Here is a 23394-nt window from a genome sequence, read left to right as displayed (position 1 = left end):
TCTGATAGATGTTAACTGGCATTAGTATAGGGTGCGTTCCTTGTTTCAGCTCCTAGATTAGGTATCAGTATTTACAATGAGTATGACAAAGTATCCTCACTGTTGATCTCCCTTGTGAGACAAAATGGATGGTCTTAACCACAAGGGACTCAGGCCCACAAGTATCTCTCTGCTTGCTTTGTCTCTTTCAGAACTCAGTAGCAAGAATTATTGCCATAGTTCCCAGCCACAGGTTCCTCATAGAAACTGCAGTGGCTGAGGAATACATGTAAGGAGATGAGACGATCTGTGACTGCAGGATTTAAATAGAACACTAACAAGCATGTTGGGGAAAACTTGTATATTGCAGAGTGACAGTCAGTGATGGGAGGAGGCCAGAGAGGGGCCTCAGAGGCTCAGGGCTTCCCTCTGTCTTTTCCCTTTTTCTAAAATTCGTTGTTTTCCAACCACAAACTAGATTTTCATATATCTCAGTGAAGTCATTCTCTGTGGTTTGCAGTATTCTCTGTTTGGACTGCAGAGTCTGTTTCTCATAGAGGTTAGGTTATGGGGATGTTTTTATTAATATTTTTTCTTTACATGACAGATAAATTATTTGTAGAGAAATCAGGAAATAAAGAAAAATACAAAGTAGAAACCAAAAACCATCCATGATCCGGGCACTATTATTAATAGATAACTGATGTTAACATTTTGATGATTCCCTCAGCTTTTCAGCTTGAAGGATGTAAGCATCTCTTCAAATCCTGACATCTACATGACATGGGTTATGTGTCTGTTAAGTGGTGATAGTAATCACATCCAATTATACATTTTCTTTGAGTGTCTTTAAGTGTTGTGCTGAAATTTTTCATTCTGATTGAACTTTCAATATGCAAGAATAAATAGCAGCTGCTTTTTCAGTAGGTCTATGGCAGCTAGTCAAAGCCAAGTGGCTGTGAGTGGTATGAAATGCAGAAGTTTCATAGGAAAATGACATTGTTTCTCAGAAAATCTTATGATTTTCTATCCTTGTGGCCATTGAAGGTGGGGGATATATGTGACTCAGACCAGACCCCAGGATGAGTTTAGCAAAGGCCTTCTTCATCTCCTCCTTGTCAATGACACTTGAAGGAAATCTGCCCTGGTTTTAGTTTGGCTATAGCAGGATATTGTCTTACCTTTACCTAGTAGAAATGAGGATCTTTTTTTAACAAGACACTTCTTAAAAGAATGTCTGCTTTGTTAATGCGTGTATGCTGGGGATTTATGTGACCTAAGTAACAGTTCTGTTTTTTTTTTTTTTTTTTTTTCCTATTTAGGCAGCAATAAGGAAAGAACTAAATGAATTTAAAAGCACAGAAATGGAAGTTCACGAAGAGAGTCGACAGTTTACAAGGTAGGTGAGCAAAATGCAGTTCAGCATATTTTATGTTCTGTGTGTTTTACCACAGTTAACTTTTTTTTAAATACAGATGAACATAACACCATCTAATGAACATTTCTAAAATTAAGTCTTCTTTTTTTCTTTCACAGAAGTCTGAATCATTCCAAAGGGCTATGTGCTGGTTTCTTTCTTAGTCTTATTTTCTGGGCCAGGAGACAAGCCTTAGAATCATTTATTCTGTTCTTAAAGAGACTCAGTTCAAGTTTTATGCCCAGAAAAGATGAGAGAGCCACTATGGGCACCTGTGTGTCTGTTTTGGGGTCACAGTAGACATAACTTAGAGTAGATAGAAACTCCGTTTTCAAAAGACCTAAATTAGACTAGGAATCTAATTTTTACTGCTGCTGCAGAAGATTACAATCATCCTACCCTTTCTTCTCCCAGTACCCTTTGGTTTCAGTTTATTCCTCTGCGAAAACCAGAAGGGACCTGAGTAATCATACAGTCTGACCGCCCGCACCGGTCCCCCCCGCCCCCAGCCCGCCTTCACAGGTGTTCTGTTTATTTCTCTCTAACGTGTATGTGCTTTGCTTTCCTATAACATGTATATTCCAAAAAAATTTGCATGTCAATTAAATCTTTAAGAATTGAATTGTTAGAATACATAACAGGACAGATGATTACTTGAAGAAGATCACAGTAGGTCTTTTTGGAAAGCAAATACTGATTCCCTAGGCTCAAAACAGCCTGTGCAAGACAGGCGTACATTATAGTGCCACTCTATCCACAGTGATTCCTGTTGGTAGTGGTATTCCATGCTGAGAGCATGTCCCGTTAAAAAAAATAATAATAATGGTATAGCTTCATAATTTAATAGCAAACCCCTTCCCTAAAGTTGGTAGGGGCCTCCTTGCTCCAATGCTATTATTCCTATGATAATGTTCTTCTCCTATGCAGAAGAAACTCCCCTTTCTTTTAGGGGAGTTCTATTTGTTTTTGTTCCTCCTATATCATGTTTTTTTATAAATGCATCCAGGGCTGTTAGCCATCTGAATTTATAGGATTTTTCTCTATTTGAGGGCTGCATCCTATCCCAATCAACTCTTAGACCAGTGACATACCCATATCAAGCCAGACCTATTGTCTCTGCCTTTTCTCCCTTCCACTTGTGTGGGGTCAGTGAAAGTTCATACTGATATTTGACTCCTGTGGTCATACTACTCCAGTAAAGTTGATCATAATAAGGTGGCTGAATATTTATGGTGACATCGAGTTGGCTGGGACCTCCCGGTAACTGAAAAGATAGCATGCGCACGTGTTTGTGCTTTTGAGTCCTGACCCCTGAGATATAGTGACTGCACTCAACATACTCTATGTCATTCAGGATAGTTTGACTTCTGCATAGTTTTCCTAGAAATCATAGTATCTTATTACCTCATTTTCATTTGATATAATTATATGAAGAATAAACTAAAATAGAAAATAATAAAATTTTTAAAATGCATTTCTCTGGAAGTTCTCAGTTTTATGAAAAAATATACATTTACACTGAAAGAGGTTCTTTCTCTTCTGTTGTATGCTATGAACAGGTAAAAAAAAGGTTACAAGGAGAATAAAGGTCATCATTGCATCTATATTTGTTATGGGCACGAACGATATATTCTAATAAAGCTTCAAACAGTATAAAAATCCTTCAAATAAAAATGAAAACACTCTTCACTTCCTTCTTCCTCAACTTCACTTCTGTTCTCATAGCTAATCACTGGTAAAAGTTTGTTTTAGATCCTTCTAGACATTTTTCTGCATTTATAAACATGTAGCTGAATATGTATGATCTGTGTATATGTACACATGCCTTTATGTACATCCTCGGAGCATCTAAAAAAGCTGTCCATGTTAGTATATCTTATTCATTTGAATGACTTTATGGCATTTTATAGATAATATACCATTAGTTATCAAATAATTATTCTAGTGGTAGATGTTATGGAATTTTCAGTGTTTCATTAGTAAAACAGTGACTTGACTTTCTTTGTAAGTATATCTTTGTGCATACATTGCCAATATTTTTGTACTAGTACCATGAGTGGATTTGCTAAGTCACTGAATATGTATTTTTTACATTTTGAAAGATGCTGCTATGTGACCTGCAGTTTATGAGCAGTCCTAGTGTATCACCCTCATCAGCACTGGTGGGATAGGACAATGGTGGTGGTGGTGGCAAGGGGTATATAGTCTAAAGAATAAACAACAATATTTTATTTTGTTTATTTCTATAAGGTTGGGTATTTTTATATATCTTTATCGACCATTTATTTTTTATTTTTTATTTACTTTGGTGAGCTTTCTTTTGGGTTATCTTTTTCATGTGGATTAGTAAAAACTCCTTAGATATTGTGAATATTGATTCTTTATTATATATGTCACCATACTTTTCCTCAATTTGTTGTTCATGTTTTAACTTTTTTCCTAGGTCTTTTGTTTAAATTTTTGCACATTCAAATGTGTCTATATTGTTACTTCTACTTCATTGTCTTGTGTCTTCATTGTACTTTTACTTCTTATGTCTTGTGAAGATTATAGAGTATAAGTCTATTATCTTCAATTTTTACATATGCTTTTTTTTTTTACACTTGGACTTTTCATCCATTGGGCATTTATTTGTGTGATTCAAGAGAGTAAACTAACTTTACTTTGTTCTGACTCAGTAATCAGGATGGATGGATAAAGAAGGTGTAGCATGTATATATATGATGGAATATTATTCAGTCATCAAAAAGAATGAAATCTTGACATTGTAACCATGTAGTTGGAGCTAGAATGTATTATGCTAAGTGAAACAAGTCAAAGAAAGACAAATGCTATATGATTTCACTCTTACATGGAATTTAAGAAACAAAACGGATGAACATAGGGGAAGGTAGAAAAAAAAAAGATGGAGGCAAACCATGAGAAAGTCTTAATTATGGAGAACAAATGGAGAGTTGAGGGAGGTGGTAGGGTGATGACCTAAATGGGTGATGTCATTAAGAAGGGCATGTGTTGTGATGAGCACCGGGTGTTGTATGCAAGTGATGAATCACTAAATTCTACTCCTGAGACCAACAATACACTATATGTTAACTAGAATTTAAATAAAAACTTGAAACAAAAATAAATAAATAGATCAGTAATCCATTGCCCCATTTATTTCTCCCTTGATGTGAAATTCTTCTTCTCATATACACATGAATCAGTTCCTGGATTCTTTATTATGCTCTAGTGATCTGTTGCCTATCTATACACTATGTCACACTGTTTAATTAGAGTAGATTTGTAGTCCGTTTATATATCTGGTAGGGTATTCTTTCACCTTCACAATTCCATTGGCTATTTTTCTGTATTTACTCATCTACAGAAATTTAGAGTACTTGTATAGTATAAAAGTCTATCGATATCTTTATTGTTTAAGTAAATATTAATAGATGTAAATAGGGATGAGCTGAATTTCAAGAGAAAATTATAGGCTTTTTTTTTTGTAACAAGGGTAAGATTTAAAAGTTTTCCAAAAAATATATTGATTAGCACTCTTTAAAATGTCTATACAGATAAGGAAAAATTAAATATTCATATCCCTAAGATAAATATGCCTTGCTTAAGTACTCCTTAAAACCTGGCAGCAAAGCCAACATCTGCTGCTTTTTTTCCACTAATTTGTATTACATCATTAGAGTTGCATTCCAGCAGAGAAATCTTTGGCTCTAAGACTTAAAAAATCATGCTTACAATTTTCAAATTGTTTTCAGTATTTCTTTTAAGAGGAAGATGGTTTGGTAAACACTACTGAGTCTAATCAAAATAATACCAAAATATGATGTTTTTACATTTAGAAAATTGCTTATGTAGAAGATAGTGCTGCTCTTAGCACCAGCTACCCTTGGAAGGAATATACAGGCTGTGGATCATTACCTATCCCTTTAAATGCAATCTAGATACAGAGCAGCTTACTTATTAGCTCTTCTTATTAGTGCCAGACATTATCTCCTTATATCAAGTAAGCCTGCCATTCAAAACCTAAATCTATTAACTGTCTGCAGATTTAGAGTGGTTAATAAAGTGGTTGAGGCAGCCCTGGTCTCTCTGCCGAGGCATCTCTTTATCCAGAGATAATCTTTCACACAGTGTTGTATCTAAGTCAGCACTGGAAGAATCAAAGAGTTTTGGAGAGACTCACAAAAAGCTGATAACATTGATTGCCTCTGGGGAGGAGAATTGGTAAATAGGGGAAGGCAGGAGAAGGAGATTTTTCACTATGAATTTTTGGAATACGAGCGTTTACTATCAAAAACAAATATTTAAAAGAAAAATAAAGGATCCATTCCCTAAGTTCTCTTTCTGTAAATGAAGATTCCATCATAGTAGCTTTTTTTTAATAATGTGCTAGCACTAAAATTAACTGACATCTTTGATCTGCAGCAGTGAAGAATTAGAGTGATCCACCCTTTCATCTAATTCCCCTAGTTTCTCCTAGTATTTTTTAGATGGCTCTCTGGCATTGTAATGCATTCTGGGGCCATGAAACAAGGGTGAGGCCTAGTGGTTCCCATGAGATTTTATCCTGTGGCCTGAGAGGTACCAAGTTCTAACCTTGGCTTCTTAGAACACTCACTGCTCATCTGGCCACATCCAGTGTTTTCTGCCACCAACAGCTGCCCACCCAGCCCACTGTTCAAAACTCAAAAGGCCATTTGACGGGCAATGTATTATTTAATAGGATTATTGCATTCTAGAAGGAGATCACCATAGCAAAGTAATGCCACTTTCCTTTCCATAGTAAATGACATTTTTACAATTTAAAATAATTCACTAAACTATAAAGATAAATTGTATGAAAGGTCAAATTTTACTTAAAAACTAAATTTTAAAATGGTTATAACTAAGTGGTAAGATTATGCATAGTTGTAATCTTTAGGATATTCTCTGTTTTCCAGAATTTTTTTTAAGTGTCCACATGGACTAGATTTATAATCAAGAGAGAATACCACTTTTATAAAAGCAAACTTGAATTCTTAAGTAAGAGTATTTTTTAGAGTGTGAAGTGTAGGACTTTCATATTTATAATTCTTTTAGCTTATAAATTATTTATTTGTTATGTTAAGCAAAGAATCATTGAATTGACACTCTTAGAATCAAAGTGGGTCTCCAGAGATCACTGGCATATTGTTAAGGGGAAAAATCAGGATACTGGTAAAGCTGTAAATAGCAATGGTATGTTTTATTTAAAATTCAGATACAGGGATCCCTGGGTGGGTCAGCGGTCTAGCGCCTGCCTTTGGCCCAGGACGTGATCCTGGGGTCCCGAGGATCGAGTCCCACATCAGGCTCCCTGCATGGAGCCTGCTTCTCCCTCTGCCTGTGTCTCTGCCTCTCTCTCTCTCTCTCTCTCTGTGTGTCTCATGAATAAATAAATATGATCTTTAAAATAAATAAATAAAAATAAATAAAATTCAGATGCATAGAAAAAAATAGGAAATAACATCCATAAGCTCTTAATAGTTTCTTATTAAATGGAGTTATAGTTTGGGGGGGCTTTTTTCTTTACTTTTCCAACTCTTTTAATGTGACTATGTTGAAATAGGTGTGTGGGTGTGGGCATGTATATTTAAAGTAATTATCTTGTTCTATACCATCTTGAGTGATGACTCTCACATAGATTTACAGCTAAACTGCTTTTCAGCTAATAGATATGCTTATCAAAATGTGACGTAGGAGCAGTTATGTGTGGGACTTCAATCAAAATAAGGGGTGCTTCACAGGGGAATGATGAAGCTTTTTCTGTAGCGATGTTCTCTTCCATGGGTACTGCATGTATCCAGACAGAAACTTTAAAAAGTTGCAAAATGCTGCTTTAACCACCAGAGTTGAAAGCATATAGCTGAGTGTTTGGAATCATAAAAGCCCGTCCAGCATATGGTCTGACTCCTCAGGTAGATTTAGGAGCTGTGATTTAAGAGAACCTGCTTGTTTGTTTAACATGTATTTGCCTTGACAATGAAACCCTTTTAAATAAAGGAGAAATGAATTATTCAGGATTTCTGTATCTATCAAACAGGTCTAAAGTATAGGAAAGTAACATTTTACATTTGTGAGTAATTTTCTATTTTCTATTACCTGAATGATTTTCAAGAAGGTAAGTATTTATATATTAATTTGTGGAGGACTCATCTTTATGGAAAAGCATGATCTTTACCTGAATTCTATGACTTAAAAATAGTTCTCCTTCCCCATTCACTTCCTCTTAACAGTATGAAAAATAAGAGATATGTATTCCAGTTTTAATAATAAGAAAATATAGGTAACTTCAAATTTAAGCCTCCGGAGAGTTCTGAAAAAGAGTGGACAAAAAGCTTCAGTATCCTTAGGGCTTCAACTGGAAGCCTAAAGCCAAACTGTCATTCTGTCAGATAGGAAAACTTCTTAGGAGGTAAAGCTGAACTTCTCATATTTCAAAATGAGTACATACCATTGAGTAGTAACAAATGTAAGAACAATTTACATTTTCAGTACCTCTAACCATAAAATTTGGAGCTGAATTTGAAGAAAAGATGCCTGATTTAAACAGAATATAAACATCCTTTTCTGATATGATAGTAAGAAAATATATGAGGTTTGTTTTGTGGGTTCTTTTTTTGTTTGGTTTTTGGTTTTTGGTTTTTTAAAACCAGATCTGACAGTCCATATGAAAAGAGGGTACATTTCTGACCCTAGCTTTGTCAGCATATTGTTGCATTCACACTATCGGTTGATCACCTTCTCTAACAGGGCCCTAGGAGCTATGCCGATGACCTATGACCTTCCAGCAATCCACATGTGGAATTTGTTCTCTAATGGGATCCGTGGGCAAATAGTGCCTGCGGGAAAAACAAAAAACTTTATCATGTCCTCCTGCTAATTTTGGGAAATTAAAAGCAGGACGCTTTCCAGGAAAATGCTGAGCTTTAGAACGTTTTAAACCTCTTCTGGTCCACTGACTACTCACTTTGATCTCAACTCAGTAATTTACCTTCTTCATCCCACAGACATTATCGGTGGGAAGATCAAACCTGTCATGTCATGTTTCCCCATGCTTGTCCTTTGAATGTAGAACCAGATGAAGATCAGGGCATTGTGGAGTGTTTGGTGTACAAAGCCCAGCAAAATAGGAGAGGGCTAAAATAATTGCTAAATTAGATGAGTTAGTATTTAATTCCTAGAAAAGCTGAACCTAACAAAGAGGGACCTTGATAGCTCATAGTGTGAGGACCCTGCAGGTGCAGTATATGTGCCTGTATTGTCAGGGCCCCCAAGGCTCCTGCTTCCTTTACATGGTGTGGATAGTGCTTGTGTGTCCTCGAACGGAGAGAAAGGATAGTGCTCATTTCAACTGCAAGGACATCACTGGACTTGCTTTTCTAGTAATTGCAAAAAGTTTGTGTGAGCCCATTCTCATCTAGTTCCTTTTGTGGCAAAAGGCAGATGTTTTTGAGAGAACTATAGCTATCAAATATAGCCTAGGGGTCACATGGGTGGCTCAGTAGGTTAAGCATCAGACTCTTGATTTCAGTTCAGGTCATGATCTCAAGGTCCCCTCAGTGCAAAGTCTGCTTGGGATTCTCTCTCTTCCTCTCCCTCTGCCCCTCTCCCTGTTCATGTCTCTCTCTAGCTCTCTCTAAAATAAATAAATAAAATCTTTATAAAAAAGAGAAGTGTAGCCTAGGATGTGGAACAGGACTTTTCTATGGTCAAAATTCATCAAAACTAACTACAGATTTAGAAATCTAACTGATTACCTTTTCCTTTGCATTCTACCAAGAGGGCACCAAGAAAACTCTTTGAATGAAAGTATAATTGAAGACATGTTTTGGTCTCATAGTCTGGTATAGGTTAGGAATAGAGTCTGGAGCCTGGCACCTCCCCTTACTAGCTCTGTGCCTTGGGCACATGACTTAGCATCCCTGTGTCTGTTTCTGCATCTGTACAGAGGGTTACACGAATACATACATAGGATTGTTTTGAGGATAAACTAGGTAATAAGGTAATACTTGTACTTGTGCTGGGCACGTAGTAAACATTAGTAATTTCAGCTGTCATTATCTGCCTCTCATATTTTATATAAAAAGATTGATTTAAGAGGTTTAAATTACTATTTTAAAATATCTTTATAGAATTTATATATATTTCTTCAGATTATGGTTGGCTCTTTCTAGAAAGCATGATGGAATGTCCTATCATGGGGGTATCACAGATTAGTATAAATTCGATTGTAGTTAATATGGGGGAGGTGTCTCATGATTAGACTCTTCAGTTACAAGAATTACTCATAGAAAGTTATGAAATAACTTTCTAAGTGCCCTAGTATGTATGTATTCCGTTGTTTATGCATTCAGCAAGTATTGATTGAGCACATAGAGTGAGTCAGACTCTGTTCTGGACCCTGGGAATTTAGAACGTGTCAGATAAAGTCCTCACTCTCACATGGTTATGTTCTAGTGAGGGAGACAAACCATTAGCAAGTGAACAAATAAATAAACATGACATAATTTCAAATTGTGCTAAATACTATCAAGAAAATATAACTGGATGCAATGGAAGGGACAAGGGTGGATATAGTTAGGGTGGCGAGGAAATGGGTCTCTTAGGGAAATACAACCTATTCTGTGATTTAAATGACAAGAGGAAGCTATCAGTGCTGTTGGAGGAGAGAAAAACATTCCACCTCCGAGAGGGGGCCAGCCCATTTAGAGGAAAGAGCTAGTACAAAGGCCCTGAGTTGAGTAAGGATTTTACATAGTCAGAGGACAATACCCAAGTGACTGTAACAGGAACATTGTCTCCATTTAGCACATGTAAGATTATGGAAATTTACCTACCTCCCAAGGTTGTGGTTAGGGCTAAACCTTAGAAGTTGAACTCAAAGGAGATACATCCCGATACATCCCTACTTTTGGTCACAACATATTTTCAAGTTTTGGTAAGGTTGGTATGTCTTATTTTTATTTTGAGTTTTGGAAAGTCAAACATGTAAAAGTAGTATAACAAGCCCCATGCATCTATCATGCTGCTTATCCAATGATCAAATTATAGCCCATATGCTTCAGCTGTTCTTATATCTTTAATTTTTCATTTTTTAACTCTTCAGCTGTTCTTATATCTTTAATTTTTCGTTTTTTAATGCTTTGATTCCACATGGCAGAATTTTTTAAGTTGTCCAATGTGCCAGATACTGTATTTTGTGAGTATATGAAACTGATTAAAAGCAGGTTTTTCCTCAGTGCCTATCTGAGTAGACATACCTACAAAGGTCATATACTGTGATAAATAACTGTGATAAACCAAGTCTTATCGGAACAGAGGAAGGGGAGTTTGGAGAACTCAGAGTGAGATTGAAGGAGGTGGAGATGGAAGAAAGATAAGATAAAGACAGAGCACAAAAGTGGATAGCATTTGGGGGTAAATGATTGGAACTGAGGGTATTTTGGGAGTAGTAATGCAGAGAAACATGGTTTGGGCCACATTCTGAAAGGCCTTATCACTACTCTAAGAAATATAAATTTTACTTCATAGGGAAAGGAGAATAATACAATGATATTACAACAACTGAGGAGTGCCTGGGTGGCTCAGTTGGTTAAATATCTGCCCTTGGCTCAGATCATGATCCCAGGGTTCTGGGATTGATCCCCACATTGAGCTCCCTGCTCAGTGTAGAGCCTGCTTCTCCCTCTCCCTCTGCTGCTCCCCTTGTGTGTGTGTTCTGACTCTCTCTCTCTCTCTCAAATAAATAAATAAAATCTTAAAAAAAAAAAACTGGAATGATCAGATGAGTGCTTATGATGACACTGCTAGTGACAATGTGGGGCATAGATTTGATCTACAAATCTCTGAGCCTGGGACAGGGAAATGAATTAGACTGGTTTATTAGGCCAAATGAACATTAGATTATACAAGACAAATGAAATACTAAAGAGTTGCGTAAATGTGGAATCACAGAAATAGGCTGAAGAAGTAGATCACATAAGGCTTTATGGAGATGACTTTTAGCCTTGATCTTGAATATGAAAACATAGATGGGAAATGAAGGGAGGGGATTGCAATATTACAAAACATAGCTTGTACACAAAGCACAAAGCTCCAAAAACACAGGAATGTTCAATAACTCCCATGGAGGGGTGTGAAACCAGCTAGCTAGTTAGCATGCTGTTCAAATAGCACTAGCAAAAGATGGGAAAACTTTAATGGAACCGAAGATAGGTAATCAAGGCAAGACTTAGTGTCTAGTGGGATCTGGAGGGTGAAGGAGAGAACAGAGTTGCAAATCTGAGAGTCCTATACTAAAAGTCTTTTAGAAGATAGATTGTTTAACAAGATAGAAAGTGCAAAGGCATATTTACAAGAAAAGATAATTTGTATAGTTGTGGACATGCTTAGTGGAACATTTTGATGAATATGCTTGAATATGCTTGGCAGGCATTTGGAAATCCAGGCAAAAAAGGTAGATTTGGAGTCTTTATTGGGAAGCAGTGAGAGGCTGAAGCTAAACCAATAAGGACTATTTGTTGATGGTTTCCTTGAAAACTACAAACCAGGGGCACCTGGGTGGCTTGGTGGTTGAGCATCTGCCTTCGGCGAAGGTCATGATTCTTGGGGTTCTGGGATCGAGTCCCATGTTAGGCTTCCCACAAGGAGCCTGCTTCTTCCTCTGCCTATGTCTCTGCCTCTCTCTCTTTCTGTCTCTCATGAATAAATAAATAAAATATTTAAAACTACAAACCAGGTGTAACCAAATCCTTTATGAAAACATCCCATTCTGCTCAGTACAGGTCAGACATGACCCTCAAAATTAGTGACGTTTGTGTATTGGTTGCTCTGTATCCTGGATAATATAACCAGAATATTTTGTATAGGGACTGTCTCTGCTTTCCAGCCTAACCTTTGTCACAGTATTCTGTTGTGACAGTAATTTATAACAGTAGTTCAGTTGGGGGATGTCTAGAGCTGCCTTTATTTATAAACATTACATTGTTTGGTTTACTAATTGCCACTGTGCTTCTCTAACAGAATTTCTGTTTCTTGTGTCAGGTTTCACCGTCCCTAACGAAGTGTGAGACTCTTTGGAAACACAGACTGATCATCCATTGGGGATGCCTCTCTTCCTGAAAACCTGATATTGCACTGGGATTAGAATGTGTGTGTTTCCTGTTAACTGGTGAAGGAAGTGTATGGAAAGTGCTCCCCACCTGCATGGCTCAGATGGGGCCAAGAAGCAAAGAGAGGGGTACAGTGACTCTGCTGTCCTGAATGTGTATGGAGGGGTAAATCAGGAGTTTTAATCAAAGAAGATGAGCAGAAGACAATCACTGGCTCCCTATTACCAGAAAGCCAAATTGTAGAGTACAGGTTAAAGAGAAATGGGGCCTGGAATTTCTGGGCACTAAAAAGGGGTGGGGATTGAAAATCAGAAAAAAAAGAGAAATATTTCATTATGTTAATGAAGAAAAGAGAAAATGGAAGCATAAATATTTTTGAAGTAGCCTTTTGGTAGCTGAGAACTTATTAAGGGATTTGGGGATCTAATCACCTAATGTGGATTCCTTAAAGACCTGATCCTAGAAGAATATTCTCGTTTCACCGTTATGTTGGTGCAGTATAGTACCATTATTTTATGTTGTGCCAGTGAATCCAATTGCCAGAAATAAGTCTGCGTGTTTTCATGCATCTTTTTCTTAAATGCAAGAGACTTTTTATTGACTCTTAACAAGCATGCCTGCCCAAATTTTGTTGCATGTTTTAAGTAGCCTACCTGTACACACTTTTTTTTTTTTAATACTCCTTATCTAATGTACCAAACTTCTACAAGGATAACAGGACTGGGAATAAAGTCAGATGAATGTGATCCTATAAATCTGTAGGAAGCTTTAGAAATAAATCTGTGGTCTTTCCCTAGCTTGATTATCGTCAAAGTCAAAGCAACCATACCTGATCTAAGGAAGATAATATATTGACAATCACAACACCTTTAAAAAAAAAAAAATCCGAGTCCAAAGTTAAAACTTAAGCAAATGCAGGTGTTCTGCCGACAGTTAGTTCCAAGTGGGCATGGAAAGGACTACTTATTTTCAGGGCTGCATTAAGTTGGATTGCTGCTATCAAAAAATTAAGTAAATGCATCAAAATACTCACCCGAAGGCTTAAAAAAACACAGAAAATCTCTGCTAAATTGCAAATGAGGAGAACCTCATTTTGTATTTTAAGAGTCTGCAGATTGCATCCATAAATATAGCATTGACTTGCAATGCAAAAGAATCAGTGAGATTAAAGTCATGGAAGGCTTCCCTGTGAGCCTACAGTCAGTATTGTTTACATTAAGAAACCCTCAATTGCCATCTTGCTATTTTCTGTGGAGTCGCAGGCACAGCATGGCTTCTGCTTCCAAGTACATATGATGAGATGTAAATACTACCTTGCATTCAATTGTTCTTTCATGATTGTTTTGTGCTCCTTTTATTAAAAACACATGAGACATAGTAACAAGACAAGACCTAGTAGACTTTATTTTATTCTCGGAGCTTGGGCTAGAATTTTCTGAAATGCTTCTGGTTCATGATATGGAAGACTGTAATTTGTGATTTCAACCAAAAGAGCAAACATTTAATCTGGTAGATAAATTTGGATCCTTTCATTCATTTATATTTTGTAGAACCACTTGAAATTAGATGATTTTGCTTAAAATTAAAAAGTTTTAGCCTCAATTGGCCTGTTAGAGAAAGCCAGGGCCATTTTAAATCTAAGTAAGCAGCATTGTTACACCTCTTGCTGCACTCAGCTACATGCATAATAAACCCATATTCTGCTCTTGTGTCACTTCATTACTAGTATAAGATGTATTTTTGCTCTTGAGAAAAATATTCTGCCCAAGTTACTTTCTCTGGCTGAAAGGTTTTGTTCCTTTCATAGTGTTTCAATCCAACCATGGACATTAACTTTGTTCTAATTTTTTGCCGAAGTCATCCTTTTCCTTGTAATGTTATTATATTATCATTTTTGTGTCTTGGGAAAAATTCCAAGAAATTTAATGTTATTTTAATTTTCTATACTTAAAATCTTTAAGTGTTGTCATAATTTCTAATCACAAGACAACTATAAAATGGTAAACATAAGACATTAACACTTTTTTAGCACTCAAGATACAAGTCATAGAAAGTCTCTACTTCGTTGATAAAAGGAACAATATTTTCCCATTCATGGTGCCTATGATGCAGTTTCTTCTTCCCTACAATGAGACATACCCAGTACAAAGATTCCAGTCTCTCAATATATTGTTTTGCTTGTATGATATGTCAGACTTATGAACTACCCACACTTTTCTTCATACCAACTGACACATTTAGAGAAAAGTTTAAAAGTTAGAGCAAAATTAAAAAGTCAAAAACATTACCCCTGCTAATCTAATATTTTGGGATTGTAACCAACAGTTATAACATTAGAATGATTCTTTAAATAAAATCTATGGAAAGAATCGAAGGATGATGAGCTAAACTGTATTTTTCAGAATAAGGCTTGGTATTAGTAACTCATTTTAAAGGCAGAAACACTGCATATTCACCCAGCATCCCATCCAGAGATCTCTTGCTTGGCAACCCTAAAAGAATACAAAGATGTGGACCACCCTCTGCTCAATGCCAGCATTTCTGTTATCCAACCAATAAGCTACAGTTCTTTGAAAAAAATAAATGTGTGTGAATTGGGCTGTTGCAACACAAACCAGGCTTTCCCCTTTTACAAAGTGAGACATTAGGCTGACATAGAGGCAGTGAGTGAATTTTCCTGAGTCCCCAAGATATGATTAGGGAAGAAAACAAACCATATCCTGGAAGATCCCAGGCAGGAAGGAACCAGACTGACTGTAAAACACAAAGTGGCCATTTCTGTCTTTTTTAAAATGAAGCAAAAGAACATTGACATTAGTAAGAAGATGCCGTGGGCTTTATCAGCATCTTTGTGGTCTGACAAAATTAGTCCTCTGGTGATCAGCATTAATTTAAGGCAGCCCTGCCTGATAATTCCCTGTGTATGTGAAATGTCTTGCATTTTTTATATTTGGTATAATTAGCCTTTATGTTAATTCCTTAAATTATTTAAGCTAAATCTATAATATTCAGAGAACCATTTGTTGTATTTGAATAACTGTTTTAAATGGAGGAAAAAGCAAACTAATCTGTCTCTCTGATTTCCCCAGGAAAACAGACTTTCTGGTTCCATTTTCATGTCCTTTATTAATATATTGACTGTAGTCACTTATCTTTCTCTAATGTTAGTAACTATATAGTTAGAAAGTTTTGAAATGTAAGTGAAAATCTATTTAAGACAGTAAAGGAATTGAATATACCCTTCAAAAATCATCAGATATTGAAAATGAGAGATGATTTCTTAAAACCCATAATTTGGGTTACATCCTGCAATAATTCCATGCCACATTGCTCAAAAATTTCTTCAGTTTACTATTTTTTAAAAGGTCCTAGCAGCACATTAAACACAGAAGTCTTCCTCAAAATAGGTGAGGTGGAAAATATGTACATTTATGTCATTTTATCAGTACAGTAACTGAAGCATTCCCAAATTCCAGTCATGTTATTAACCCTACCCTTACTAGTGCGAGTATATAATTTGAGACAAGAACTAATTTTTTCACATCGTTAGCGTATGATGTGAGCAGTAAGGAACCACTAAGATGTAATTTATTTACAGAGTTGTCCCTTGACCTCTTGAAATAGGTTATATTCCAGTATTGCGTATTTACTGTCTTCTTATTGGCAGAATGTATCACATTGTTTTGCTTGGCAGAGCAGAATGAACTTCTGGAACTGAAATATGTCCTACAGGGGAATACAAGGGCAAAAGTTATCATCAAATTAATAAGATCATCTTTCTGAGAGAAAGCTCATCTTTAAGTAGTTCAAACCCAAGTCTCAAAGAGGAGCACAAGGAACTACTATAATTTGACGGTGACCAAAGGGTGGTGGGGAGAAAGGTAGAAATACTCCCAAAACAATTCTCATTTTCACTTTCCCTTTACTTTTGGTAATAATTAAGCTTAAGCTCTATAGAAAATGGGAACAACCATTAACATTATCTAGAAAACAGTGGAAGCATAGTTCACAAGGTCATTCCAAATTAAGAAATCCCTGTAAGATTTCTGGCAAAAATAAAATAAAGAGAATACTGTGGCAGCTATTCTCACTGAAAGCCAACCTTATAGGCAGGAGTCATTTTTAACCATGCTAGGATTTCCTACACGAAGAATATCATTTAACTTGTCACATTGCTGACACATACTGTACCTATGAGCAGTTGATCACTGTTGATCAGTGTTTCTCAGTGGGAGTGTCATTGGCATTTGGAGCTGGGCAATTCTTTGTTTACAGAAATGTTCCCTGCATTGCAAGATGTTTTATATCTTAAGCCCCTGCTGACTAAATGCCAGTAGCATGCCCAGTCACTGTAAAACCCAAAAGTCAGAAGCACTCCTTCATGTTCAAAGGCCCTTCTAAGGCAGTACCACCTCCCTTGAGTTCTACTGTCTACTGCAATTTGAGAACACACAGGGTAAAGTACCTATTTTAAAACATGGTCACTACTGCCTTGCATTACTCTGTGCCCTGAATAGTTTCTTCCCCCCTTTATTTTTCAAGCCTTCTGCTTCAGTGAAGCTTTAATTTGCCAGGTCTTCAGAGAGGACGTTGCTGGGCAGCCTTGGCACTTTCAATGGGCGTAGTCACTTGGCTAGTCCCTGTATGTACTTACAGGAAAAATTTCAAATGAAGCAAACTTTCTTTTTCCTATTTTGACCTCACAGTTTTACCTAAGAACTACACTGGTTTGTCACAATCTTTGTCAGTGTCATGAGGATTATTGCGTGGCTTAACCCCAAATACAACTAACAATCCACATAAACAAAACCAGTGGTCCATGAAAATCACTGTTAGATTTCAACTTGTAAGGTACATCCCTTAAATTACAAAGCAATCACCTATTTATCCTATTAAAGAAACATTTAACCCACATGCAAATGCTTGAATTCTTCCTGTATAACTCTAGTCACACAGTTCAACTTTGCTAAAATTTGTGAACACTGAAGGAAGCATGGATAACTGGATTGCATGCATATTGTTCATACTTCAATGATGGTCATAACAAGATGATTTTTTTCCTACTTGAAACATGATTGAACTATGCTAACTGTACATATGCATACTTATTCTCTGTTGCTTTTTATCACCAAAATTGAATGGCAAATATGTATTGAAATGATTTGGATGAATTGTGGCTCATAGAATGGAAGAGTTTAGCCACTATAATTTTTCAAAATACTAAAATTTCTAGATCTGTTTTTCGAGACAGAGCAACTTGGAGTTGATAAAGGAAGTTATATTGTGAACTTTTAGATGGTGCTTAAGAATTCTTACCTTGTTAAATACCAGTATTTTTTTTTCTTTTTAAGAATAAATTAAAGGGAGTAAATGAAGCAAATGCCACTCCACCCTCAGGTCAATTTCATGGTATACTAAAATGCCAATAATATTTGTGCCACTTGCCAATTTAGGGGACTTTTCCCTTACTGGATGCTTTTGTAACAGTTTGTATCATTACATTGCTTAGAGAGATTCCACAAAAAGATGTCACCTTTGCAGTGCTAACTAGCATTTGAAAAAAAAAAAATCTGAATAAACCTAGGGTCAAACCACTTTCATTACTTAAAATATAGGCACGAATTTTTATTTTTATTTTTATTTTTTTAATATTTCTTCTGTGGCTTAGAAATGTGCCAATGTGTTCAAAACATTCTGCACCAATTTCACGAGATTTAGTACCTAGCAAAAACTCAACCTTGTCATTTTTTTCTATGTAACAGTGATTTTTAAGGAACTATATGTATTCTTTTGTTATTTCACTTTGGTTAAAATGGTTAAGAATGGTAAGCTGTGATCATTATCAGACTGACTGAATGATTCCTGATTTCCAGTAAGTGATCTAATTCTACATATTACACAGGTACAATATCTGTGGGTGTAAATAACTGGAACTGTACACTGATTAACATGACAGTTTCTCTTTTTTTGTTATTATTGATCTGTACTGTATTATAGTATGTGGGTATAAATACCTACAAGTATACACAGATATGTATATGTATTCCACTATTGTAACCTGAAAGACAGACTATGTATTATCTTTTTTTATTCCTTACTGGTGTTTGTGTTATTTAAAAAGCAAAATTATGCTCTATTTAGTTGTATATTATAGGATACTTTGCTGTGCACAATTCCAAGTGCCTTAGAATATTGTTTAGCTTTCTTAAGTATATATAAATGCATATATGTATAAAATTGGGAAAAGTTACCTCAATAAAATTATTGGGAAATCCCCAACTTTAGTTTCTTCCAATTCTATTGTATTGAGACAGTGCTTGGTATTTTTAAATTAAAAGCTCTCTTGAGTCCTCCCCTGTAAAGCAAAAATAAGACAGATTTTCTAATTGTCTATGATTTCAATTGCACCCTAATTTAAAATTTTTTGTATGTAAGGCTTTGTGATTTGTAATTTTTATTTAAAATATCTAAGAATTACTGCTTTAAACAGCAATTTACAGTATATTTTAAAAACCTGCTTTTTTAATATCTGAGGATATTTGATGTTGATGTTTTTATTGACATTATACTGTGTAAAAATAAAAGCTAGTCCCTTTAGAATTTATAATACAGAAAATAATAAAGTTCCTCATTATTCTTATTATTTAATGTATCATAAGCAAAGAGAGGTGGGGAGCATATTTTGGCCAGAAAAGAAATTGGAATATACTTTTCATTTTTTCAACAGCAGTTACAAATTGTAACTTATTAGCCTCCCTCAACTCTGAGACAAGGGCAAAGGTATGAGAGAAAGGTATGAAAAGCAATTTGTGTACCATTATCTTAGATAAAAGACATATAATAGAGAGGATTGGAACCACAAATTTTAAAAGTAGATTTGAAAAATTGACCTCAGTATGCTATTAAAAATTAGCTGTACATCCCCAAGGTAAGTGTCATAGTTCAACAACTGCTTTCCATTTTTGCTCACACTAAACTAGGTTCTGCATTGAAACATTAATTTCTAAAACCGAGTAGAGGTAAGAAACAGACAAATTTTTTTTCCCATTTTACATAACACTTTGATGGCATCCATTTACATAAGACTATTGTGATTGAATTCATTGCTAGACCTCAACTCAGGCATCTGTATGGAGTGGTTGTTACCATGCTGCTGTCCACACACAAGCCAAGTCCTTGCTCAGTTGATGAGTTTTGAACTCTTTGCTCTCTAACAGGTGGTCGCTGATAGTAGAACACATGAAACTCTAGAGAAAGCTAAGAACCTAAAGTTTGTGTAAGGGTTTTTTGCTCTTTTGCCAAAAACGGGTACTATTTCTAATGTTTTTAGGGGAGAAAAGCTATAGATACTAACTTTATAGTTAGATAAACACCCTAAGGCAGACAGAACTAGCACTTCAATGCTTTTTGACCCAAGGATTTGTTTCTGGATGGACTTTTGACTTCAATTGGCCAAGGTCCAACAGCCTAGAATAGGAAGCACTCAACATTGGAAAAAATTTGTCACTAATTATCACGTAGGCGTACTCAGCAGCCTTAAGTTGTAAGTCATCTTTTCTATGGCCAATTTAAGTTTGTTACCCCTTTACATTCAGTCCCTTGATTACCTCTGAAATCTTGGTCATTGCCTCTCTGAGTCTTCCCCCAGTGGATTTGTTCTTAATCCTGCTACCACATTATTCTTCCTAAAAGATAACCCTCATATTATCCCTTCTTAGAACTTTCTAGTGAGTCCCCTACTGAATAAATACCTTAAATGTGCTTCAATCTCACCCTCAAGATCTTCTGCAGCTTCACCACAGACCAAAGTTCCAGATTACTCTCCTTTTATTCCTCATTTAGGCTAAATCGAATGAAACTCCTTGTTCTCCATACACTCTACACAGTCTCCCAATGTTATAGCTTTGTTTATGCCGTTCCCTCCAGCTAGAATTCTCCTATGTGAATTAACATCCTTTTAGGAATGGTTCCAATATCTTCTCCAGCTATTATATTATAGTTTCTCTCAAGTGTTCAACATCATAAATAAATTCAACAGATTTGATTCCTTTTATTAGAACTTCAAAGGCCCAAATGTCACTATAACAGGCACTTTAACAACACTTTTAAGGTGAATACATTATAAATGTAGTAAAGTTTTCTTAAACATTTCAATATTATTTATAGATGTAAAAATAGTCTTATGCTTTTCAGTTTTACAAGTCTAAAATTAGTTATATAGTTTCAATCGGAATTGCATGGCTAATTGATCAGATACTACAATATTCCAATTTTTAAAAATTAAAGATTTTATTTATTTATTCATGAAAGACACAGAGAGAGAAAGGCAGAGACATACGCAGAGGGAGAAGCAGGCTCCATGCAGGGAGCCCAACTGTGGGACTCGATCCCAGGACTCCAGGATCATGCCCTGAGCCTAAGGCAGATGCTTAACCACTAAGCCACCCTGGCATCCCAAAAATTACAAATAATTTAATACCAATTATATATAGATTGTCCCAATAGTCACAAAACCTATATGTAACATAAAAATATTTTTGCCTTTCATCTAATTTCCAACTTTAATTCTAAACCTTGCCAAGCTTGTAAAAACATTTAGACACTGAGAAAAGCAGATTTTAAAACCATAGATAAACTGAAATTACTGGATTGATGATTCACCATTTGCTTAATGGCCACAAATCCATGACTGAGAAAGGCATCGTATGGGCTTCTTACTTCTGAGAAAAATCTACTTGAACCACAGAGACATGTTTAGAACCACTTTTCACTCCCATAACTTTAGGAGTTTCCAAATCCAGTCTTCAGAGAGGATTGTCTTATTCAAACAGATTTGAGCTACCTCCTAAACAGTTCTTTGTCTGATAGGTAGAAGGAAGTCCTGAGTTGCAGTTAGCTCTCTTCAACGAGCACTGGCTTATTGAAATTTTGCATTTTTTTTCATTCTTTGACTTTGACTAGACGCAACTCATTTAAATAATACCCAATTAGATTCTGTACTTATCCCATACATATATCTGGTCCTGTTTGTCCCTAAGGCCAGAGCTCTGTGCTGAGGATGGTCCAATTAAGTCTGAAAACTGAGCTGATAGTAGAAGATAAAGGGATGGAAGACTAGGGAACTTAACAATGGCTAAAGTTGAAGGTCCTTGTAAACTTTCTACAGGAGTTGTAATTTATCCTTAAGAGTATTTTACGTGCAGGGGGAACATCCTCAGATTTGCCCTAATTACGTTGGCCACAATGTCAAGACTGGATTGGAAGAGGCAGTATTCAAAGTGTGAAGACCATCACTTTTACCATAATCCCTTTAGAAGATAATGGTGACCTCAACCAAGGTATTTAACTATGGGAATGAAGAAACAAATTCAAGGGGCAGCTGAAGGGCAAAAGTGATTGTTGCATATGGGAAATGAGGGCTATGGAAAAGTAAAGACTATATCTTTGCTTTTCACTTAGGCAACTTGGTGGGTGTTGGCAATGCCATGTACTGAAATAGAAAGAAGGAAGGTGAGGTTTTAGGATTGGGGGGGTGGGAGGCAGGGATCCCAGGAAGGAGAAGGTAAGAGGTATGGAGACGTGAGGCATTTAATTTTGAAATTCGGTTTGAGTTGCCTGCTTGTTGGGACATCCACATGTAGACAGATGTATAGTATTCAGTTGGATATATGAGTCTAAAGGTCAGGTAAAAGGTCTGGCCTACACAGAGGAAGTTGAGGATCATTAGCACAGGTAACAAGCTGTGGAAATGAATAAACCTCCCAACAGATAATGTAGATTATGGCTAAATTAATTACTACAATGAAAATTTAATAAACTATTTTTTCTTTACTTTGTCTTTAAGACTGTAAAATCATTTCACTTGCACATCATCTGAGTGCTTTGAAAGATGTATATATTTTTTAATTTAACTAGGTTTTACTGGAGCAATGTTAAGTAAAATGGAGTAGCGCTTCATTTAGAGGTTTAAGTTGTAAAGCAAAAATTATGTTTGAAAATATATTGCCTCAAATACCTACTTTTACTTCAACAGTGAAATATGTGGCTGGTTCTTTAATTCAGCCATGGATGAAGAAGTTAGTTTACATTTAAGTGCTATGCAGTGTTAAAAAACAAAACAAAAGAAAAGAAAACTTAACCTTTAAGCATAAGACTTATACTCAGCACAATGAGATGCTCATACCACAAGCATAGGGAACACAGTAATGGAGGAATTAGAGGTCCATGTCTCACCCCCGTTTCCAGTATGACTTCATTGATGGAATGGCAGGGATAATCACTCAGTAGTAATAGTGATAATTTGGGGTGCCTGGGTGGTTCAGTCAGTTCAGCATCTGACTCTTGATTTCATCTCAGGTCATGATCTCAGGGTCACAATCTCAGGGTTGTAAGATTGAGCCCTGCCAAAGGCTCCACACTCGGGGTCGAGGTGGGGGTGGCAGTCTGCTTGAGATTCTCCCTCTCCCTCTGACCCTCTTTACCCCATATGCTCTCTCTTTCTCTCTTTCAAATAAATAAAACCTTAAAAAAATATAATGGTGTTAGTCTCATTTCTCATGTAACTGAAAGCATAGAGTTAAATTCATCACGATCTAATTACCAAAGTTGTCAACGGTTTCAATAGTGTCATTGTCACTCAAAAGAAAGGAGACTAATAATGACTTGTGAGCTTTTAATAGCCCAAAGCTAGAATGAGCATGACTGAAACATACCAAAGAAAACTCAAAATTCATGTTTTAACTAGAAAGGCACAGTAAAAAAATAATTTGGATTAACATTTCCAAAGCGTGTTCACCAATGAAATGTATGTACTTTTGACTCAAAGAACAGGAGTTAGTAAACAAAAGGCCCGGCAATATGAAGAGT

General features: G+C 36.1%; 1 protein-coding gene across 10 annotated transcripts in view; it reads left to right on the top strand.

Moving 5' to 3' along the window:
- The window catches only part of PHACTR2 (phosphatase and actin regulator 2), a 261570-nt gene extending 242763 nt beyond the window's left edge, over positions 1-18807 (top strand). For all 10 annotated transcript variants that reach the window (XM_072719391.1, XM_072719419.1, XM_072719407.1 and 7 more), the window contains 2 exons: positions 1302-1378; positions 12461-18807. In XM_072719391.1, the coding sequence (XP_072575492.1) occupies positions 1302-1378; positions 12461-12476 (93 nt within the window). In that variant the 3' untranslated portion in view covers positions 12477-18807. The remainder of the gene's footprint in view (positions 1-1301; positions 1379-12460) is intronic.
- Positions 18808-23394: the final 4587 nt, after the last annotated feature.

This window comes from Vulpes vulpes, chromosome 1 (genome assembly GCF_048418805.1).
Source record: "Vulpes vulpes isolate BD-2025 chromosome 1, VulVul3, whole genome shotgun sequence".
In the NCBI taxonomy this organism is placed as follows: domain Eukaryota; kingdom Metazoa; phylum Chordata; class Mammalia; order Carnivora; family Canidae; genus Vulpes; species Vulpes vulpes.
This window is presented reverse-complemented; position numbering and strand designations above follow the sequence as displayed.